Raw genomic sequence first — 22735 nt, 5'->3', positions numbered from 1 at the left:
TCCGTTAAAACATTTTTGTTATATCTTCCTCTTTTTATTTATTTGGCTGCGCCGGGTCTTAGTTGCAGCACGTGGGATCTTTGTTGCGGCATGTGGGCTCTTAGCTGCAGCATGCGGGCTCTTAGTTGTGGCATGAGGGACCTAGTTCCCTGACCAGGGATCGAACCCGGGCCCCCTGCATTGGGAGCGTGGAGCCTTACCCACTGGACCACCAGGGAAGTCCCTGTTATATCTTTCTAAAGTCCTTTTTAACCTTGAGGTTTCCTCTCCATTCCTTCATTTTCCATACAGTTTACCTGTTAGGGAAGCAAAGCATCTGAGCTATGGAGCTTCCGTAGCTTCTGGACTTGCTGACTGCATCCTGGCGGCGCAGCCCAGCGTGTTCCCCTGTCCTCTGCATTCCCTGCCCATGGGCAGCCGGATCCAGACACCTGATCAGATGCAGACCCAGGTCCTTCAGCGAAATGACAGGTGCTGGTGTGTCTTCCATCGGAGGCACGTGGTGTCTGGTCATCTCCTTTCTGTGACGTTAGCAGCTGCTAATGCTCAGGGTCCAGGTCCACTGATTCACCGGGGACGGCACGATGCTGTGGTCCGAGTTGATAATTTCTTTTTCACTTGTTAGTTTGAATACTTCTCTAAAGAGATGCTTCCCCTCATACACTATCTGGTTACCAGGGGGTAAAGTTCATAGAGGAAAAGCAAGATTAATGCTTGATTCTTTCTTTGTGTTGACCTGTTTTCAGGATAAGGAACTAGCGATCATTATCCAGAGGTTATCAGTTGACTCTTTAAAAATATCAGTATGAACTCATAGATTTAAACTATTGGATGGATTTCAACCTATTGCAATTATTATCCTTTACTGGAGCTCACGTTTTCCCATCTTTGGCCACAGGGTAAATCGGGTTGGCTCCCAAGTCCTTTGGACCTGGCCCTAGGAATCTCTGATGGTTTTCTTGCTGTCTGGCTTGACAAGGCGGTCCAGCCTCATCTTACACTTTTACTGCCCCAGCTATTTCTCCAAGAAGTGTTGGGTTTGTTTTGTTTTTTAGTAGAGAATGGTATTTCAAGACCACAGTCTGGATACCAGGACTGCTCAGTCCTACTGAGCTGGTCATTGTTTCTAGGCTTCTTCAGTGGACATTTTTAGAGATGAACTACATCATAAGTTCATACTGATACTGACAATTCAAAACAAGAACCACATAGTTTTTTACTTAATCTCTTCTATGTACCAAAGGAATCTCCTTTTTTCCATATCAAAATCCTCGTTCTTAAGAACACAGGAGATGATAGAATATTCCATACTTATTTATTTAGTATATTTCATATTTAACCCAGTACTCTCAGAACAACAATGCTAAAATTACTACCACTAACATAATTAATCAGAATAATTTTTTTGGGATATGTTCTCCCTATTCTACCTACAATTTTTAAATAGATGTGCTATTTCTACATTGTCTGAGCCATTTCTTTCCTTTTTTTTTTTTCTTTTTTTGCCACACCGCGTGGCATGCAGGATCTTAGTTCCCTGACCAAGGATCGAACCCGCGCCACCTGCGGTGGAAGCGCAGAGTCTTAACTAGACCGCCAGGGAAGTCCCCATACTTCCCTTTTTTCTTACTGCACTCATTTAGTTGTAGTTCTATGAGTAACTATGTTTAGTGCTTGCATGTTGACAATTTCACATGTTGATGATAGTTTGTGCCCTTTGTACAGGAAAGTCTGTTTTGTTGGGTATAAAATCCTTGGCTTACATTTTCCTGAATATCCTAAGTATTCATTTCCTTCTGGCATAAGTGTTGCTGTGAAGAAGTCTGATGATAATATAATTTTTTTCCATATAAGTCACTTGCTGTTTTTGCCCAAAAGCACAGGGATTTTTTTGTTTTCTCTTTGTCTTGGTGTTGGTTGCTCTGAGTCAATATCTTCAGGTATGTTGGGTGTTCTTTCAATATGGAATTTCAAATCTTTTTCTTAAAATTTCTGTAAAGTTTCTTGAGTAATCACTTTTAGCATTTATTGCTCCCCTCCCTTGTTTTGGGTTAGTTCTTTGGAGATTTCTATTATCTGTATGTTGGATCTTCTTTGCCTCTCTTTAACATCTGTCACTTTCTCTTCAAGCCTTTTCATCTCTTTCGTTATTCATTTTTCAATTTATAAAATTTTTCTTCTTTTCAACTTCTCCTTAAGTATTTATTTCTGAAACTGCTTTCTGCTTCAATTTTAAATTATTTCTTGAGTTCCATTACTTCATTTCTTGGTTTTTCTTAATTCTGGCTTACATTTTTCCTTCGTTTTTGGTAATTTTCTCAATCCTTTTAGTTTGTTTTGATATAGGCTACAGTTTTGATCTAGTCTGTGAGCATATCTTCCTGGTGTACTTTCATTACCCAGAAGGATATCATTCTGTTCTTTATTCTCTTTTTCCCTACAATATCTTTTATGAGATTTAACCTGGATAATTTTGAGTTGATCATTTTTATGTGAAATTAGTTTTCCTGAAATTTGAGAAAGAGGCGTGGTTCACAGTGGTTTTTCAGACCTCATTGATGTCTCTGCTGGACAGCTGCACACATCACTTCATTTAACCTTCACAGCTTTTTCCTCTACACCACACTGCCTCCTTCCTTAGCTAATAAAATGCTTTGTTTTTCACTTGGGAATTTTAGAATGGGGCTGGTATGCAGGGCTTTCTGAGAAGAGGCTAGAGTAGCAAGCTGAGGAGCACTGACTCATCCCGGTATCCTGCCCCCTTCACAGCATGGGGCTGCCCTTTTGAGAGCAGACTCCAGAGCCAGGCTGCCTGTGTTTGAACCCCGGGCCCACCTTACATCAGCACTGGGACTCTGGGCAAGTTACTTAACCTCTCTCTCCCCGATGTCTTCATTGTGAAATGAGGATCATAACAGCACTCTCCTCACTAGGCTCCGTGAGGGTTAGTTAGATGCTTGGCACAGTGCCTGGCTCACAGACAGCAGTGTCCAGGTGTTAGCTGTCACAGTTGTTATTATTTTCATCAGTATAATAATGATAATCATAATTATTATCCTCTACCCTTGGGAGCCTGATTTGGTACCGTGACAGTCAGAAGGGCACACACACGGGAACTCCCTGGCGGTCCAGTGGTCAGGACTCCGCACTTTCACTGCCAAGGGTGCAGGTTCAATCCCTGGTTGGGGAACTAAGACCCCACAAGCCGCACAGCGCACTGTGCTTTTTGGCACAGCCCCCCCCCCCCAAAAAGTGCACACGCAGGTCCAGGAGTCGGAAGCGATGGCAGCTCTACAAACCCTCTGAACTTCTATTCCCCATTTAAATCAAGATCCAAATGAACACTCAAGTACCTTCCAATGAGGGGAGAAACCAACACTTATTAACTGCCTACCACATGCCAGACACTGCCTCGTGTGTAAGTAACTTCACGTAATGTTCAAAATAATCCAGGAAGTGGGCCTTGAAGCTCTGAAAGGCAAACGACTTATCCGAGGTCACAGAACTAATAAATGGCAAGGAGGACATTAAAACTCTTGTGTTTTTGTTTGTTTGGTTGGTTGGTTTCTTCTGCACTGTGTGATCTCAGCAGGATGATCCAGGAATACTGCTAAGTGGCCTCAAGGAACTGCAGGGAGGTGAGCAGGCAGGTAATTCAGGTATCATCCCCACATGTGCTCTCAGGTACACACAGAGAAACATCAGAGGTGTCCTAAAATGGAACAGGCCACCTTAAGAGGCAGGGAGTTCCACAGACAAGGGCAAGTGCAAACAAAGCTGGTGGGAATGTTGTAGAGGTGATTCTGGCTTCTAAGGCCCCTGATAATTTCTCCCCCCCCCCCATCTTAACACTCCTATGGGAAAAGTGCTTCTGTGGCCTGAATAATCTGGACCATGATAAAAGAATAACTGAATACATGATGAATCCCTGCTGTGTCTTGCTGATTTCATAGAAGAGGTGATATTTGAACTAAACCTTGAAAATACTATCCACCCATCCATCATCCAACCATCCATCTATCCATCCACCCACCCATCCATCCATCCATCCACCCACCCATCCATCCACCCATCCATCCATCCACCCACCCATCCATCCATCCATCCATCCATCCACATGTTTACTCGGATGTTTACTGAGCTCCTTCCACAGGCCAGACATTCTGAAAGTGTAGAGAACACAGATACAATCCCTGCCTTCCAACAGGCCCAGAGAAGTGGGGACGATAAAAAGTAACGACAGGGTAACTGCTCTGATGGAGTACGCCCAGCGCTAGAAGAGCTCAGCTTCAGGAGAGGTTTCGCTGAGGACGTGGCTTCAGGGAGAACGGCAGTTTGCAGGAGGATGGCATGGTACATGCTAAAGCCCGGAGAAAGTGCATGCGGAGAAGAACAAGAGCCCCGCGTGGCTGGAACACAAGCAAGGGGGTGAGCTAGAGCGGGGAGCGGGAGGGAGATGTAGCTGAAAAGATGGGCAGAGGCTGGAGTAGGCAGGGCCTCGAATGCCATTCCAAGGGAGTTGGGCTTCATCTGCTAGTGAAAGAATCATAGAAGTTTCTAAAGAGGGGAGGGACATAACCAGACTGGTCCTTCAGAGAGGTCCTCTGGCTTCAGCTTGGAAGATAGGAGACTGGAAGCCAGTCCAGACCAGAGATGCTCAGAGAGGGGTCTGGGAGGCAGTGGGGGCTTGGAGATGAATGGCTAGGAGCATGTGCGTGCTCCCATGGCGAGTTAACCGCTGCCTCTGTCATAGGGCACTGGGCATAATGTTAACTGTATACCCGTCCTCTCCACTAGACAGCAAGGTGGGCCCCTTGCCCATTTTCCTTCCATGTACTTGTAGGAAGGACCTTAGGATCCTCCAGTAACCTTTACTTGATTCCTCTTGACATTCTGCCTTCCCTTCACATTTCTGCTTGAAAACAGAGCCAGCAGCCACAGAAATGCTAGACATGCAAAGCAATGTTGGCAGGAAGTCATCCATTCCCCCAACAGACAGGGGTAGAGCACCTACTGTGCGCTAGGCCCTGCTGGGAGCTAGCGACACGACACTGCATGAGACAGACTTGGTCCCTGCCTTCATGGAGCCTTCTGGATGGTGGGGAAGACAAAAGCAAAACAGGTAAATAGGAACTGCAAACTGTGGTGAGCATCACAAAGGCAGTGTTATGAGAAAGACTGACAGAAAAACATAACCAACGGATGTCAAGGGAGGCCCAGCTGAGACAGGAACATACAGGCTGAGGTTTAACCAACATTCAGGCCAAGCGTGCAAAAGCATGTGCAAAGGGCCTGAGGCAGCAAAGAGCTGGGCAGTGTGGCTCCAGGGAGGTGAGCGAAGGGAGAACAATTTGAGGTCAGGCTGGAGATGGACATTAGCACTAAATGATGCAGAGCCTTGAGAGGCACGTTGGGGACTGGGCTGGGATCATGGTGGAAGAGTCAAAGCTGTGTAGTCAGCAAACCGAGGTTCCAACACCCACTGTGTGATCTTGGGCAAATCGCTCGCCCCCTCTGAGTCTCTCTTGGGATGAAACACCCACCCCACAGGATGGGAAGCAACGCATATGAAGGACCTGACGCTGGCTTAGGGGTTCCCATGAGCGGCACATTCATCGTGCTGTCCTTTGCCTCTTCCTGGTACGAAGCTGAGAACCTTAGTGGAGGGAACCGACCTCACTTAGGTAAGGGCTGCGTCCAAGATGCTGCGATTGCGTTCAGTGTTTTTCCACAAGTTCGGGCCTCCCATCAAGACAAACAGAAAGGGAGGTTTGAGTCTCACGATAGAGCTTTTTTGCCTCGGTTAAAGGCTCAGCTCCTGGTGACACAGTAAGGAAACGAAGCTGGGGCCAGTAGACCTGGCTCTACCACAAATGGCCCACGTCACCTTGGCCAAGTCCCTCCCCTTCTCTGGGCCTCAGTTTCCACATCTGTGAAGTGAGAGGGGACGGAGGTCAATCAACCCTGGGGGCCTTGGTCACCTCGTCCTCTGGGCTAAACACAAGCGGAGGAGAGAGAATCACGTCAAATGAAACACCCGAGCCTCGTTCTCTCCGGGCCTGGGCTCCCTGGCGGCGTGGGCTGTGAGGCCCCCCAACGGGGGCTCCTGGGCGCACACCCCTCACGGAAAACACTCCGTGCTCACCCTTGGGGGCCCCAGGCATTGCTCGGCTGCCCCCTCCCCACCAGGGACAAGCACAGAGACACCCGACCACGCCAAATAAAACCAAGGCACGCCAGCCATGCTGTGTGGGATCGTCCGCTGAACCTTTATTCGGATCCCGGAGGGGAGGGTGAGGAAAGCAACAAGAGGGGGCCCCCCACGGCCCAAAGCGCGTGCTCAGAGCTCTGCGGACACAAAGATGTAAAGCTTGGCCACAAAGGAGCTGACGGTGCCGTGGCGAGAGAGCTCCATCCTGACGGTCAGGAGCAAGTCCCTGGGCTCGGGGACGGGCTTGGTGAGGGCCACCACCCCACTGTGGTGGCTCACCTTCTGGGTGGTGAAAAAGCCCTCCTCGTTGCCGCCGGTGATGGCCAGCTGCATGCTGTCCCCGGGGACGGCACTGGAGGGGCCCATGCGGAAAACCACGGCGGGCACTTGGATGTTGGTGGGGAAAGAGAGGTGGTAGTAGGTTATTCTCAGAGGCAGCTTGGGGCACTCCTGATTCTCATGGCAAGGCAAGCGCTCGCAGCGGCTGCAAGAAAAGTGGACAGAGAGAAAGAGCGTTAGGGCCCATTCAGCAAGCGGAGAAACAACAGAGCATGGGGGCGGGGAAGCGGGGGCTCGCTGGGCGGGGCCTCCCGCCGCCCCTCTGGCCAATCAGCCAACGGGAAGAGCACCCCTCACTCACCTGTGGGAGGTGCCGGGGACCTCCGGGCCGCGGGCTCAGGCACTAGCCTCTTCCAACACCCTCAGGGGGCGCTGGGTGGCTGGGGTCAAGGGTCGTGCCTGGAGCGAGATGTGTCCCCTTCTCACTGGCAGAGCCCCACCCCGGGCTGTCCTCACCAGGCACACCCTGCCCTCTGAGTGTCGTCCAGGCTCCTGGCTCCTCACCCAGACAGTGGTCAGGGCGACACAGGGCTCCCGAGCGGGTCTTGGAGACGACCCCCGAAGTGCGTGTCTGTCTGCACGCCGGCAAGCACGGCTGCTGCCGCTTACGGAGCGCACGGCTACTCGTCACCACACCTCCGCTAGTGTGATCACACCCCTTGGGGATGGGGGGCTGAGGGCCATTTTTCAGATGAGGAAACTGAGGCTGAAAAGAGTCAGTGGCCTTCCTGAGGTCACAGAGTGCGTGGGGAAGCTAGATTTGTGCTCAGGCAGTGAGGTCTGTTCCCCATCTTCCCCCACTCCCTGTGCTCTAGGCCCAGTTCCCTGTCTGTGTCCACAGGGCCAACCAGGGCTTGAGACGGAGATAGAGAGATGTTCTAACTTCTGGTGACAGGATGCGGGCAGGTTCTAATTTCCTGTACAAGGATGGAGACAGGTTCTAACCTACTGTCACAGGACGGGGGCAGGTTCTAACGTCCTGTGACAGGATGGGAACAGGTTCTAACGTCCTGTGACAGGACGGGGACAGGATCTAACTTCCTGTGACAGGACGGGGACAGGTTCTAACTTCCTGTGACAGGACGGGGACAGGTTCTAACGTCCTGTGGCAGGACGGGGACAGGTTCTAACGTCCTGTGGCAGGATGGGGACAGGTTCTAACGTCCTGTGACAGGACGGGGACAGGTTCTAACTTCCTGTACAAGGATGGAGACAGGTTCTAACGTCCTGTGGCAGGATGGGGACAGGTTCTAACGTCCTGTGACAGGATGGGGACAGGATCTAACTTCCTGTGACAGGACGGGGACAGGTTCTAACGTCCTGTGGCAGGACGGGGACAGGTTCTAACGTCCTGTGGCAGGATGGGGACAGGTTCTAACGTCCTGTGACAGGACGGGGACAGGTTCTAACTTCCTGTACAAGGATGGAGACAGGTTCTAACGTCCTGTGGCAGGATGGGGACAGGTTCTAACGTCCTGTGACAGGATGGGGACAGGATCTAACTTCCTGTGACAGGACGGGGACAGGTTCTAACGTCCTGTGGCAGGACGGGGACAGGTTCTAACGTCCTGTGGCAGGATGGGGACAGGTTCTAACGTCCTGTGACAGGACGGGGACAGGATCTAACTTCCTGTACAAGGATGGAGACAGGTTCTAACGTCCTGTGGCAGGACGGGGACAGGTTCTAACGTCCTGTGACAGGATGGGGACAGGTTCTAACGCCCTGTGAGATAAGAACAGGGCCTATCTTCTGCCTCCTGAACTCCAGGCCCATCACACTCCGAAGGCAACTGCCTTAGGAGCAAAGCCAAGGTGCGGAGCCCTGCGGGACCTGACAGAGCACGTGTCCCAGGAAGTTCTGCCATCTTGACTGTCTGGCTTCTCCAACCACAAGCATCTACTGTCCTAGTCTTCTATCATGCCTCCATTTCAACTTTTTTAGTTTCCACGCCTCTCGTCAGGTGACTAGGGCTTACGTACACTTGGCATTTATTGTGAGCGCTGTCTCTTTTTACATCCTATGCCCAGGATGTACAATCCTTTCTTTTAGTTGGCCATTTACCATTCTGAGCTCTTAGAAAGGGCAGCCCTGGGAATGAGCTCCACGCTAGTAAAGGGGTGTGGAGATCAGGAACACCGAAGAGGAGGGTCCTGCACGGGAGGGGGCTCAGAGGCAGGGGGAGAGGGAGGAAAGAAGGCGGGCGTGGGTGCTGCTGAGGGGCAGGCCCCTCCCCCAGAGACACCCAGGTCCAGGCCAGCTGGGAGTGTGCCAGGCGACTGTGGAGAAACCGAGGGACGGGGCCTGGCCTCATGCTGGGTGCATCGGGGCTTCTCCTTCCCCAAGCTCACCTCACTGTCCCACCCGGTTCTCCTTATCCTACTGACAGTGAGGAGACACACACACACACACACATACACACAGAGACACACACAGACACACACACACACACACACACACCACACACACGGCCCAGCTGCTTCAGGAAGGGCCTGGCGGATCTGGCCAGCAGGTGGCGCCAGGGTCTCCTGCGTGTGCGTTAAAGTTTTCCCACGTTTCCCGTATCCAAGGCCAGGATTTTGATTCGCCAGAGGATTAACCCGGCACGGGTGGAAGGCAGGGAACATGAGGTGTGCATGAAGGTCTGGTATCACACACCAGAGAGCTGGATCCTCCTTCCTCCTCGATGGTCTCCACCCACCCCCAACCCCACAGGGTCACCAAGCAGAGCCAGCCCTTCCTCACTCTGGGCCCTTCTGGGCCTGGCTCCTTTCAGATGGCTTGCTTCCCAAGGGTGGGGCTGTGGCTCTCTGGCTTCATCTCCAGGACCAGCTCGACACCTACGTGCTTTCTACCTGCACACGAGTAAATACGGGCCTGATTTTCCTGGTCAGTTCCAACATCAATTATCCTATCCTGCTCTCCCCCATATTTGTTGAAACATCTCAGAAATTATAACAACTGCCTCTGGCAAACTGCCTGTCAGCCTGGGGACGGCAGCGGAGTCTTTGTCAGCCGGTATGTCTAGACAGAGGAGGGGCCGTCGCCACTGCATCTATTACGGAGCAGAGGAGGCCCGGACCCCCGGGACCACGCACCTTGGTTTCCATCTCGACCCGCATGAGAGAACAATGTGCCCCGATTTTTCAGTTCAACGAATTTGATCGGGACACCCCAAGTTCCATGAAAATGCAATCATTGAAGGCCACCACACGCCAGAGAAAAAAGGTCCTCAAGGCCAGTCCCTTCTCTCGGGAGGCATGGCCATTCTGGCCGCCCCCCAGGCTGTCTGATGCCCGCAGCCGTCCCTGCTGGCGGTTCCCTGACTTTCAGGCTCCTGTCATTCTGGACACAAGCCCCAGGAACCGGCCGGGGCAGGGCTTCACCCGCTCTGTCCACCCGCATTACCACCTGGGGCCAAACAGCTGTGCCAGCCAAGGCTGCCCAGCCTCGCTCTGGCTTCCAAGACCCCGGGTCTCAGGGGGCTGCCCCACCGAGGGGGTAAAGAGGATGTTTTCGGTCCCACCCCAGGCTCTGCAACACTGAACATTCCTCCTGTGGGGAGGAGGGAATTGTGTGTTTGGGATCTTAACAGCCTGGTCAGTCCGTGAGGCCCAGCCCTGTGGTTTGCGGCCCAGCCTGCTGGGTCATGTTCCAGTTACCACTGGCCAGAAGGAGGCTGTGTGGAGAGAGGGAAGGCTGAGGCCCAGAGACAGAAAGACAAAGAGACACAGAGAGAGAGAGAGAGAGAGAGAGAGAGAGAGAGAGAGAGACTCCAATCTTGCCTGTAAAGGCTCCCTTAATGTTAACCACGAAGGGCCAGTTACTGGGTCCTTCCAATGCAGCCTTTTTAAATTTTACAAATTGCTTTCGAAGGTCAGATAGTAAATTCTTTAAGAGGATTTTTGTGGAGAAGGAAAAGGGCTGTAAAGTAGAAAACTCCAGTCTGAGGGGTCTGCAGTGCTGAGAGGGGCGGCCCCTCCGCACCTGGAGCACCTGGAGCTCTGGCCTGCGTCCTGCCCACGTCGGTCTACATGACGTGTCAGTGACCTGTCACCGTGCTCACCCTAAGCTAGCGGTGCTCCTGTGGTCCCAGAGTAACCCCCCCAACTGGGACGAGGCAACCAGGATGAGACCCCCTATGGCCCCTCAACCTGGGATTCCAGGCCCGGCCCTCACTTCCTGTGCCTGACGCGGGGCTCCTGGCTGGTCCGTGATACCTCAACAGGGTTAACAAGGGAGAAACTGTAACTAGACAGATTCCCATGTGCAGCAGGCACGGCCCCAGGACCACACAGCCCTTCAGGAACCCATGTCTCGTCTTCCCATGTAAGGGCTGAGCGACCCTAGACCTTCCAGTCACACAGTCAGCCCACAGGCACACAGTCAGCAGCAGAGCAAGGGCTGCAGAGTTGCTCTGAGGAACCTCTGGATTCTGAGGACGAGAGAACAGGGTGGCCAGCTGCCATCCTTCTCACCACCACTGTTGTCTGGGCACCAATGCTGGCCGTGGGCTGGGCACGTGGGGCGTTACTGCCAATCCTCCAGGCACTGACAAGCAGGTATTGTCAGCGCTGTGTTACAGAGGCAAAAGGGGCCCTTGGGTGACCAAGACCCAAGGTCACAGCACCGAGGAACAGGAGAGCCAGGCCCGGAAGCCAGGATGGGACCCAGCCCTGGTTCCTTCTTCCTCCGGGCGGCCTCCCAGGCCATGCCCCAACCTGGACACCAGGGCCCACCTTCCCTCCATCCATAAATACTGGCAGTAAAACACGCCTTGGGGCGCCTATCCATACCCCCCAGGGCTGAACTCAGAGCGGTACGGAGGTGGCTCAGCCCCACAATCGCAGGTCACCCTACAGGAACGCAGGAGGGCGGTATCACCGCCCCCTTTACAGCAAGAAGCTCACGGGACCTGGTCACGGTCAAGGTCAAGGGGCCTGGAACGGACTGAGCGTAGGAGGCAAACCTAAGCGAGCCGGACATTCATCTCAATGCCAGACAGCATCTCCATGAGACCCCAGAACAGCCACAGGGGCTCAGTCAGGACCCTCAGGGCGGGGACCACACCTTCTCCCAGCTCCACTCGCCTCCCAGCCTCTGCTCTGGCCGCTGGGTGGCGCTGGTGAGCGGCACGTTGGTCAATGGGGCCACAGTCTTCCCTGGAGAGACTGCTTGGAGCCTCACCCTTCCCCTCTCACCTTGACTGTGGGTAGGGGCTCACTTCCTGCCCTTTTAATACAGAGAATGACGGAGCCCCCTCTTTATCATCCCCTGGGGGTCAGGCTGAGGAACCCATGGGATGGAGACAGACCAGGCCCTGGAGCATCAATCCCTCGGTCAGCAGAACGTGGTTCCTCGCTGAATACCCCATATTCACGGCCAGGACTCCAGGCTCCCCTGGCTACCGTGCTCCCCGCCGGAGCCGGGGGGCCCTCCTTGGTCTCAGTACCCCTGCACCCTGCCCACTGCCATTCTGCATATGCTCCTCCGGGGCTCAGAGCAGGGGATGGGGGGCCTCTGTGGGCCCACTGTCTGCCCAGGTGCCCGCACACAGTAGGCTCACGGTGAACATTCCCCAAACAAGTAAATGACTTTCGCTGGCACTGCGGGGCGGCGAAGGATTCCGCAACGAGCGTCAACGCGGTGGGGCGCAGGGGGCAACTTCAGCCGCAACCTCAGGACACGACGCTAGCCTGCCGGCCTGCCCACCCCCCGCTTAGGAGGCGTGAAGTCCCTGCACAGGGCAGCCTCCTTCCCTTTTGCTTTCGTGATTGTGTGTGAGTTACACATGGAGAGCAGTCAGCCAGTCTTCCAGAATCCCCAGACCCAGACCCAGACCCCGACGAGGGTCCTGGGAGCAGCGCAGCCTCAAAGTAAGGACAGGGATCTTTCTTCACGGCTCAGGGGAGCACCAAGGCCGCCCACTTAGCTGTTGCATAACCCACAGGCTCTTTGGAATGCTGGCAAACCCAGTTCTGGGGTGGCTTCTCCCTACCTGGCAAGCACGCCCGCTGGGGAAACTGAGAGGACCTGCGGGGGTGGGGGCAGGAGCCGCAAGGCCGGGGGATGAACACTGCGGATGCCGGGAAGAACACTGGGGCCATCTGAGCATCTCCTGCTCTGGCATTCGGCCAGCAGGAGGCGGGACCAGAACAACAAGTGGATGCTGGGGCCTGGGACCCTGCCCAAGATGGCACTGACCAGCGCCAAGGCCAAGAGGCCGAGTCTCCCAGGCAGCCTGGCTGTGTGCTGGCTGTGAGCACTTCCCGGGGCTGGAGGGAAGGGGTCACGCATCCATGCTCCTGAGATTGGCTCCCACCATGGAGCTTTTCCTGAAACAACCGCCGGGGGCACGAAAGGAGGCCCATCTGATAAAATAAGGGATGGGGTCGTGTGGGGCGAGACCAGAGGGTCCTCACTGCTCCCTGAGGAACAGGGCTCCTGGACACCCCAGCAGGATATATCCCGGTGGCCTGAGACCGAGTGAGCTTGCAGTGACATATGGACACACAGCTTCAAGCTGAGGACACAGAACCTTTCGTGCTGTTCCCACGCCGTCACTGGGTTGAAGAGAATCTGACTTTCAGGTGAGGTCATCTAACAGTGACACCCTAACGAGTCACGTCGGCTCACCCAGAGTCATTGCTACCTTTATCCGAGTCAGAGCAGGTTCTGCCATCTGCATGTCACAGATGAGGAAACTGAGGCCCAGAGAGCTGTCCCTTGCCCAAGGCTTCACCCCGGGGAGAGAGACGGCTGGGGTTTCTGCCTGGCTCCATGCACAGGCGGGTCTGGGAGCAGGCCTGCCCACCTTGAGCCCATATGAGGTCACTACCTTCACTTTCTGCAACCAGTCTCATTGGCATTTAGGCGCCTGAGAACCAGGGATCCTTGAGTTTCCCAAGACCCACATGGGAGGGCACGGCTCATTAACTACCCGCCCAGGCTGGGAGCCGGGCCCCCAGGAAGGCCAACACAGACAGACGATCGCGGGGACCGAGGGACTTACGTGTCTGCGGAGCGGCGGTAGTTCTCGGGACACTCGAAGGCCAGGCAGCGGAACCCGCCCTGGATGTTGAAGCAGGTCTCGTTGATGGAGCAGTTGTGGATGCCGGTCACACACTCATCAATGTCTGCAGGAGATCCCAAGGCAGCACGGTGAAGGCCAAGGCCCCCCAGCCATCCCCAGCCACAGACAGGGGTGCCCAGGCCTCCCATCAACCAGGGTCAGGGGGGATCAGGCCATCCTTGCCCTCCACTGGCTGCTCTCTGGAGCAGAGCCCTGTGCCAGCGTTTTTACTTATAGGAGATTATATTTAATATACCTATTATTCACAATCCTAGGATTAAGCATAATAAGGAAAACGGCAAACACTATATGACAGCCCTTAAAGTGTTTTGCAGGAAACCCCTGCTTCTCATTCTAATTAAATGAGGCAAGTACTGTTATTATCCCCATTTTAGGGAAGAGTCATAGGGGTTAAGTGACTGGCCTAAGGTCACACATTCTGTAAGTGGTGGAGTCGAGCTTTGAATCCAGGCAGCCAGTGCCTCTCTGAGGCTCTCGAGTTGCATCAGCCTTACCTCACGTGCCACTTGTAACATCCTAGGAGGGAATGAGCAGAAGCCACTAGCCCCATATTACAGACGAGGAAACTGAGGCTTAAAGGGATTCTATGTTGGGCCCAGTGTCCAAAGTCAGTGACTGTCTGGGATGGACCGGAACCCGGCCTGGGGCATGTCACGAGGTCACCCTGGACATGGGGAGCCGTCCCCTTCCCTCAACTTTCCGGAGCAGCCAAATGGTGGGCCCAGGGGATGTCACTGTGCCAGAGGCATCTGTTAAGAGATGCCAAATCCTGACCATTGGTGGCAAAAACAGCTCTCCCCCATCTCAAAGTCTGAGGCTCAGGAATGTGTTTTCACTGCGTCTGGCAGGACCCCAGGCTGCGGTGAGGGCGCCTGGCCAGGTCATCTGCTTCGTCAGAAATGTGAAAACAGAGCAACTTCCATCCGGAGCTCTGGACAAGCTGAGCGGGTCCCTCCCAGGAAACGCCACAGCTCCTGCCCGCCTTTGATGAAAGTCTTCAAACCTTCTTCATGACCAGAAAGGACATCTGCAGGACCCGGGCCCTCCAGAGCCTCTGGGCCACCAGCCCCACGTGGGGACTCATCAGGAGGGGCTGAACAGAGCCAACTTCTGACTCAGCTTCTGCGGCCATTCCTGGAGGTGAGGCCCACGCGCCCGTTGCAGGGTCGCCCCTTCACAAATATCTACTTAGCACCCCCCACCCCCGTAACCAAAGGGACGGTCACAGGACGCTGATGACCCCTGGAGTGTCCTTAGAAATGGGAGCCTAGTACAACTGGATGGATGTCGCTGGCCCCTCGTTTAGCCGACCCCCGGGCCCCCGCGGCATCCTCCAGCCATAGTGTCCCTAAATACAGAGACCTCTGGGTTGTCACACACCCTGACCAGGCCCATCCCCTCGCCAAGTGGGGATCATCACCCTGGGACAGAGGACTGCGCCGTCTGCTCACTGCTTTGCCCTTAACACCCAGCAGGGCCTGGGTTTGTCGAGTGACTGAACGAAAGACTAAACAGCAGTGCTATGCTATGGGGTCTTCCGGGAACTGACATCCTGTTTCCTCCACGGTGGGCATCTTCCTAAAGGCTGTCAGCCCTGCTTCGGGCCCTCTTGGGGCTGGCCCAGGGCAGGGTGGAAGGCTCAGAACCCCCGGCGGACAAGTGTGCCCGGGTATGGGAGACCAGGGTGCCTGTGGAGCCCAGGACACACCCCGGATGCAGAGCTGTCCCCTCTCCGAACGCATCCCGTCTGTGGTGTGGCTGCCAGGCCTCTGTCCCCCAACACCGCAGAGTCCCGAGCCGGCCCGAGACACCCCGGGAGTCCCACCCCGCTCACCTTGACAGTTGCGGCCATTGGGAGCCAGCCTGTATCCGGTCGAGGGGCAGCTGCACTGGAAGCTTCCGGGGATGTTGAGGCAGCGGTAGGAGCAGATGTGGCCCCCAGTGGGCAGGGCACACTCGTCGATGTCTGTGACGGCAAAGCCCACCCTCAGCATCTGTGTGGACCCCGGCTGGGCTACACCCCCCGTGGTGGGCTGAGCTGCGGCCTGGAGGCCGTGGAGGGCAGCCACACAGTACAAGCCGGACACGGCGCGGGGGGTCTCACAGTGCTGTGGCTGGGGCGGCCTCAGAGACCATCACGCCAGAAGGGGAAACTGAAGCCCAGAGAGGGTAAGAGCCTAGCCTAGGGCCACACAGCAAGTTCATGGTGTGAAGTGTGCACGTGGAAGGGGAGGAGGGAGACTGGGGAACCGGAGGCAGGAGGCAGTGCCCAGGGCTTCAGAATGACACACGTGGAGGTGCCCTGGCTGGCTACGTCCTAATGCTGTTTATTAGGATGCTGTTTATTTATTTATTACAAATGTGCTGATGACAAACACACCTTATACAGAAACAGTAATAATCTTAACCAGAGTCATCCTCTGAGCACCTACATCGTGCCAGGCACATATGAAGTGCTTCTGAGTCACCATTTGGATTCGTCCTTGGACAACCTGGTGTGTGTGGGTTTAACTTCCATGTGACAGAGAGGATGGTCCAGGCCCAGGGAGGGGCTTTTAATAAGGCCAGAGGCAGAGCTGCGTGTCAGAGACGTGGGCGGCCCCTGAGGCCCCTCCTCACCTACCACTGCCCTGCTCGAGGTCCCAGCACACATGGCGATCCCCACTGTCACGTGTCATTTTACTAAAGAAAAATCTGTGGGTGGCTTTGCCCCTTTACACACTTCACTCTCAACGACGGGCAACGTGCATCCGAATAAATTTCAGTTAGAGGGAAAAATACACAAACCACCCGGCAGCCAGGAGGTGGGGGATGGGGATCAGGGGAGGGGGTGTTTTCGCCCCCAGCCGAGCGGGGAGCCCTCACCTTCGCAGGTGACCCCGTCCACGTCACTGAGCTGGTAGCCTCGCCGGCAGTAACACTGGTAGGAACCGTAGACGTTGGCGCACTCCTGGCTGCAGGGGCTGCTGCTACACTCATTCACGTCTGGAAGAGAGGGTCCCGGGGTCACCGCTCAGTGCCGGCGGGGCCGTGACCTCCCTCAAGTTAACACACACACACACAGAGGCAGAGGTTACCACGTGTAGGGCCAGAGACCTGCCTGGAGTTGCCCCAAGGGAGAGAGGCCCCACTCCGGCCCCTCACGGCCGGAGGACCTGGCATCTCCCCACACCCACCACCTGCTTCAAGCCAGACCGACTCTGGGCTGTTGCTCCTCTGCTCCCTTTGCCTAGAGCAGAGATCAGTAAACTTCCGGCCCACCACCCGTGTTTGCAAATAAAGTTTTATTGGTACGTGGCCCCGCTTATTCATTTACTATGGTCCATGGCTGCTTGTGCGTTACAAGGGCGGAGCTGAATAGTCGCAAAAGAGATGCAGCTGGCAAAGCCTATTTACTACGTGGCTTTTAGAAAAAAAGTTTGCCAACCTCTGACCTAGACGTCCCTCGTCATTTTTGTTTACTGCTAATTCTCAGCGGGGCAGGAGGGGTGAGCAGCCGAGAATGTCTGTTAGCCTCTTACCCCGGGTCTCATCCCTGCAGCCCCGCCTGCCTGGCCTGGCTGCCACCTGTTCACTTGCTCACCTCTGCTCAGTGTGGTTTCTTACATCCTAGAGACACTCCCTGAAGACAGGAACCATATTATTGCTACACGGCTGGGGCGGCGGGTGCTTGATAAGTGCTTAGTGGAGTAATACTGCAAGGCTGGCCCTTGTGTCCACAATATTGTCCACTAACATAGATATGAATACCTACTATTCAGCCATTGAGGAGTGACCGGGGACGGCACTAGCCACGAGTGATAATGACAGTGATCCGAGCAGTCCCCATATCACAAGTGGGCACCGTGACAAACCCTTGACAGGCTTCACCTTGACTCACCCTCACGACCCCCTACAAGGCGGGTCCTACTCTCCCCATTTTACGGATGAGCACACTGAGGCCCAGAAACGCTGAGTTACTCCTTCAAGGCTGTAAATGTGACACAGCTGGGATGTGAACCCAGGCCCGAGGGACCACCGTGCATGAATCTTGCCCCTTGCCATTACATGTGTGTGTGTTGGGTCTGGTTTTGGGGGACAAATCCCAGAATCTCAGGAGAAGCCTCGGACCCAGGAGTCCATCACACTGTCCATGCTCCAGGTTGAGAATTACACACTGGGGTGCATCCTGGCATATCTGACTTTGGTGATCATCCTTCTTAATCCAGAAATTTAAGACCTGCCATGTCTTGAGTGTAGCTCTACAGGTTGCCCCTGGGCACTGCGCTGCAAAGAAGGGAGCTCGATGGGCAATGTGAGGGACTGCCGAGGGGGGCCAGAAGCTCTCAGTTTCGCTGACCTCATCACCTAATTCCCGTAGAAGATGTGACATCCACTGAGCACCTCCTATGTGCCAGGCCCTCCCCTCATTTCAGTCCATCCCATCGGGTGGGGTCCGTGTTATCTGACAACCCCAAGACTCTTGACACTAATGACTCGGTCCAACCCACCCCCCAACCCAGAGACCTGACCAAACTTTAGCATCAGCCCAAGACCATGACCCTTGAAATGCCTGCCTGGGAAAGCTTGATGCTGCCAAAGAATTTCCTGTGTATTCCAGCCAACACCGGAAGACAGGCCCTGACCTCCCTTTTCCTTAGAAGCATTTACTTTAGAAAACCTGCAGATGTAAATCCTTTCTGTCCCTTTGAGATACATCTTCTGCAACCCAGGTCCTTTTAAGGTGGGAACCAGGCCTTTGAAATGCGGTCATCAGGGGGAGGTCCCACCCCCACCGCATCTCCCAGACTCTGCAGAAGGGTCAGAGCCAGTGAGAAGACACAGCTGGCCTAATTCCACTGACCAGCGCCCTTAACATCCTCTAGAACTATTCCTTAGCAGGCCCCAGCATTTAAAAAACCTGCACCTTTTTTTTTTGGTGGAGTTGAGACCAATTTACGCTTAAGTCTCTTTCCCCTACTGCGTAGTCTAAATAAAGTCTGTCTTCCCACTTTTAACAAGTGTCCAGCTTTTGTTTCTCTTTGGCATAAACAACCCCGTTTCCCCTGTGAGGACAATTAGGCAGGTGAGGTCAGCCACTCCCCAGGGTCATGTGAGTAAGCAGTGGGCCAGACGCCCCCAAACCCCACACCCTCAGCCACCTCCCACCCGGCTTCTGCAACCAACTTGTCCATCCCTACGTGTGCACAGGTGGTATCACCCCCTGCAGGGCCCAGGAGAAACTGGGGAGGGCAGTCATCTCCGACAAGCAAGCTTTTAGAGGTCCTTCCCCTGCTGATACGTTGTTTGATATGCTCTAGGGCATAAATGTGAGTCGGTCCCACGCAGAGCTGCAGGAAGAGTGGTGGTTTCCCCAGGAGGTGGGCAGCCTGGGGGAAGGGGCGCGGATGCAGTCACAGAGCTCCTGACCCTGCCCCGCCCTGCCCTCACCTTCACAGGACCGGCCATCAGAGGAGAGCCGGAAGCCCATGGTGCAGCTGCAGTAGTAGGAGCCAGGCGTGTTCTCGCACTTGTGGCCACACAGGCGCCCGGGGTAGCGCCGGCACTCGTTGATGTCTGAAACAGAGCAGGAGGTGGCTCAGGCAGCGTCCTCCCTGGGCAGTGCTGCCCGTGGTGGCAGCTCACGACCTTTGTCCCCCACTTCCCCTGGCCTCCTCTCCAAGAGAAAGCCCACTGACTTGTCCCAAACACGCGGCAAGTCAGCAGGGGAGCTGGGACGGCCCCGGCCTGTCTGCCCGCTGGGCGAGCCTCGTGCTCCTTCCGCGACGGCACGCCTGTGCACGTTCCCACCCGCCAGTTCTCCACCCCAGAGCCCGAGAGAGTGCCCTCCAGGATCCGACAAAGGTGCCGTGGGGCTGGGCGGGGCAGGTGCCAGGCTCCCCTGAGCACCCTGGTTTGGGGATGGCTGGCGTCCACCAGCAGGACCTGTCCTAGCCCCTGGTGTTCGGGCCACCATGCCATCTTGGGTTCTCACTGCCCTGGGCGAGCACACAGCTCTGGGCCCTGCAGCGCTGCAGGTCGGCAGGAACCTCTGGGAAATCACTAAGACTCTGGGGCATTTGTAGAGCTGGCTGGAGCCTCAAACACTCAGACGTCCCGGGGCAAGCAGAGCACCTGTTCTACAGGTAAGGACCCTGGCTCACGCCCAGGAGGGCCTCCCCAGGAGCTACATGGCTGGCAGCAGCAGAGCTGGAACCAGAACGGGGGTCTCCCGATCGGGGTCCCTTTTCTGGCACTGCCTGCACTTGGGATTTTCAGAGGTGAGGAGTAGACCACGGTCATTCCAGGGTGCCCCAGGCTGGGTTCTCCTTGATATCATCTGGCCGGGCCCTCTGCAGGGACACCCACGTACCCACACACGTTCTGCTGATGCCGTCGAAGTAGTAGCCGGCCTTGCACTCGCAGCGGAAACTTCCAGGGGAGTTCACACAGTGATGCCCCGGCCCACAGGGCTCAGAGGGCGGCAAGCACTCATCCACATCTTGCAAAAGAGAAAGACACGGTGAAGAACCTTTAGCGTGCCGGGGGCTTTTTGCCCTAAGATGATCAGAAAGGAAGGGGCCAACTAAAACATAATGGACAAAGCGGCATCACTGAATTCTTAACCCGATTTCATAGAGCACCTACGATGTGCCAAGTCCACGCTGGCGAGATGGCTGACGCAGACGCAGCCTCTACCCTCGGGGGCCTCCTGCTGCTCTGGGCCAGCAGTGACCCTAGTTAAGGCAGGAAGTGCCCAGTGACTGGGCAGAGGCTGAGGAAGTGCCCTGGGCGTTACAGGGAGGAGACTCCTCGGTGTGGCAGGGATCTGGGCAGGCTGGGCGCACAATGCCCCTGCCCGAACCCAAAGGAATGTAGGTGAAGAGGGAAGCACGTGCGAGCAAACACCACACAGGGAGGAAAGGGCACCTGGGTCATAAAGTTTGTGAGCTTGGGGCCGACTCGGGAGGACTGACTTGTAAGCAGAGGGCCTCTGTCCTCTGTCTGCCGCCAGTGGGGGGCCGTCACCGACGGCGGCTGTGAGCAGGGAGGCGCGAGCGAGCTTTCAGCTCAGGAGGGACCAGACAGACTGAAGGGGCAAAGCTGGCGGCAGTGGGTGGGTTGGCATTCTACTGCAACGGCGCAGGCTATAGCCAGTAAAGACCTATGCTTGGAGCTCAGCAATGGGATGGACGGACAGGTGCAAACAGCTTCCTTTGGGGGTCTGCTCTCTCCTTCCAGGGAAGGGAGGGCTGTGCTGGGAGCAGACCAAAAGTCCATTTCAAATAGGTTTTCTTTTTTTAATACCAACCAACACAGCGGGTCCCCTCCTCATTGAGATGGTAGCCACGGCCACAGTTGGGCACGTTCTTCTGGCATGTGTAGGAGCCCTCCGTGTTGATGCATGTCTGCCCCACAGGGCATGGGGCACTGATACTCAAACACTCATTGATATCTACAGGGGGAAAGACAGAGACAACGGGGTTAAACCCGGAGGGCTTCCCCAAACCCAACCCCTGGATCTCCAAAGAAATCCCATTTCCCTCCTCTTCATAAAACCACGAATGCAGTTACGACGATGCCCTCGCCCTGGACCACACAGCAGCCTCCCAACTGGCTCCCAGGTTTCAGCAGCATACCACACCGTAACGACCCCTCCCCGGTCCATCCTCCTGCCCCTACACCCGCAACACTTCCATCTTCCACTGCACAGAATCCGAAGCTGCCCGCCCGTGAGTCCCACACGGTGAACTTGGCAATTCAGGTGCCGTCCTGTGTTCACATACTCCACACGGTTAAAGAGGGTCTTCCCTGAGCTGAGCAGTGGCTGAGGGGCAGAGGCGGCCGCCCCCTCGGTGCCGGCACTCGTGCTCTGCGCTCCTCCAGTGACTGGCTGGCCCCCGCGCCCCACTCCCCAGCCTCACTCGGGTCCATCTCTCCTGCAGCCCAGGCTCCAGCCCTAGCCTCCAGCGGCCACTCAGATCCCGCCTCTGTGCCTTTATTCACAGTTCCTCCCTGGGAAGCCAGCGCCCCGGTCTGAACGTGCCTTTCTTACAGCTTGGGCACGACCTTCTCCCACATCCCCACCCCCATTCCGGGCTCCACGGGGCCTGTGTGCACTCGCACCCCCGGGGAAGGGCTGCTCTAAGCTCTCCGCACGGTGGCTCCCTCCCCGACTGGACACGCCTCTGATGGGGGACCATGGGGCGTGCATTCCCCCTTGATGAACACATGCCCGGCGGGTGTGAACCAGTAAACCAAGAAGGAGAACTGGGTTACACGTGTGTTCACTGATCGCACTGAGATTCAGTGCCAAACTGCACAGATTGAACTTCCTACCAGGAGTATTCTCCCAGAAGGCCCTAAGGTTTCAAGAATCACCTATAAACATCTAGGGGGGCCAAGAGAAGGGGGTGATGGTAGAGGACCAGCTGTACTTCTCCCCTCGCAGCCAAGGCCCACCCTCCTCGGACAAATGGGCAGCCCGACTCCCTCCCCATCCTGGTGTCAGCCTTTGTGCTGCCGGTCTTGCAGTGCAGCACTTTACAGTTTACAAAAGCTTTCACCTCCAGTACTGCCCTGCAAGTTAGGCAGGAAGGGATTATCTGCATTTTATAAACAGGAAACTCCCCGAGCCCAAGGCTGGGACCCACTCAGGTCTAGAATCAGGGTCTCCCGCCTCCCAGCCAGGACGAGGGCCCCTAAACCTGGCGTGGGCGAACCACAACCCGCCGGCCAAATCCCACCCCCTGCCTGTTTTTGTAAGTTCAGTTCTACTGGAGCACAGCCAGGCCCATTCCTTTACGTAGTGCCCACGGCTGCTTCCACGTGGCTGTGACGGAGACCCTTCGGTCGACGAGGTTGGTATTTACTCTCTAGTCCTTCTCAGAAAAAGCTTGGCCCTGTGTCGAGAATGAATGCAGTGTTTAGAACTTTTCCCGCTGCCAAGCAGGGTGGAAGCTTTCCCTTTCTGCACTCGGCTTTTGCTTTCTTTTTTGCAAATAAAGAGGGACATAACTTTTGAAATAAAAAACATAATTTTTAAAACGAAAGACTCCTGAACTTGGTCGTGGCACTTGACTGTGAACTAGTCTGTGAACCTGATTGTGGGCGC

The 22735-nt window shown here is 55.2% G+C and overlaps 1 protein-coding gene across 3 annotated transcripts in view; it reads right to left on the bottom strand.

Annotated features, from left to right (window-relative positions):
- FBLN1 (fibulin 1) overlaps positions 1-22735 on the bottom strand; it is an 81439-nt gene that overhangs the window by 22048 nt on the left and 36656 nt on the right. The window contains exons 9-15 of one of the 3 annotated variants that reach the window (XM_067698373.1): positions 20933-21076; positions 19994-20122; positions 19072-19197; positions 16507-16626; positions 15476-15607; positions 13561-13684; positions 6491-6695 (exon numbers count right to left, since the gene is read on the bottom strand). In XM_067698373.1, coding sequence (XP_067554474.1) covers positions 6491-6695; positions 13561-13684; positions 15476-15607; positions 16507-16626; positions 19072-19197; positions 19994-20122; positions 20933-21076 — 980 coding nt within the window. Of the gene's footprint in view, positions 1-6243; positions 6696-13560; positions 13685-15475; positions 15608-16506; positions 16627-19071; positions 19198-19993; positions 20123-20932; positions 21077-22735 lie in introns of those variants that run through there. The other 2 variants (XM_067698372.1, XM_067698371.1) reach the window with 2 other exon arrangements.

This window comes from Pseudorca crassidens, chromosome 11, assembly GCF_039906515.1.
Source record: "Pseudorca crassidens isolate mPseCra1 chromosome 11, mPseCra1.hap1, whole genome shotgun sequence".
NCBI lineage: Eukaryota > Metazoa > Chordata > Mammalia > Artiodactyla > Delphinidae > Pseudorca > Pseudorca crassidens.
The sequence above is the reverse complement of the archived record's forward strand: the minus strand, read 5'-3'. Positions and strand labels throughout refer to the sequence as shown.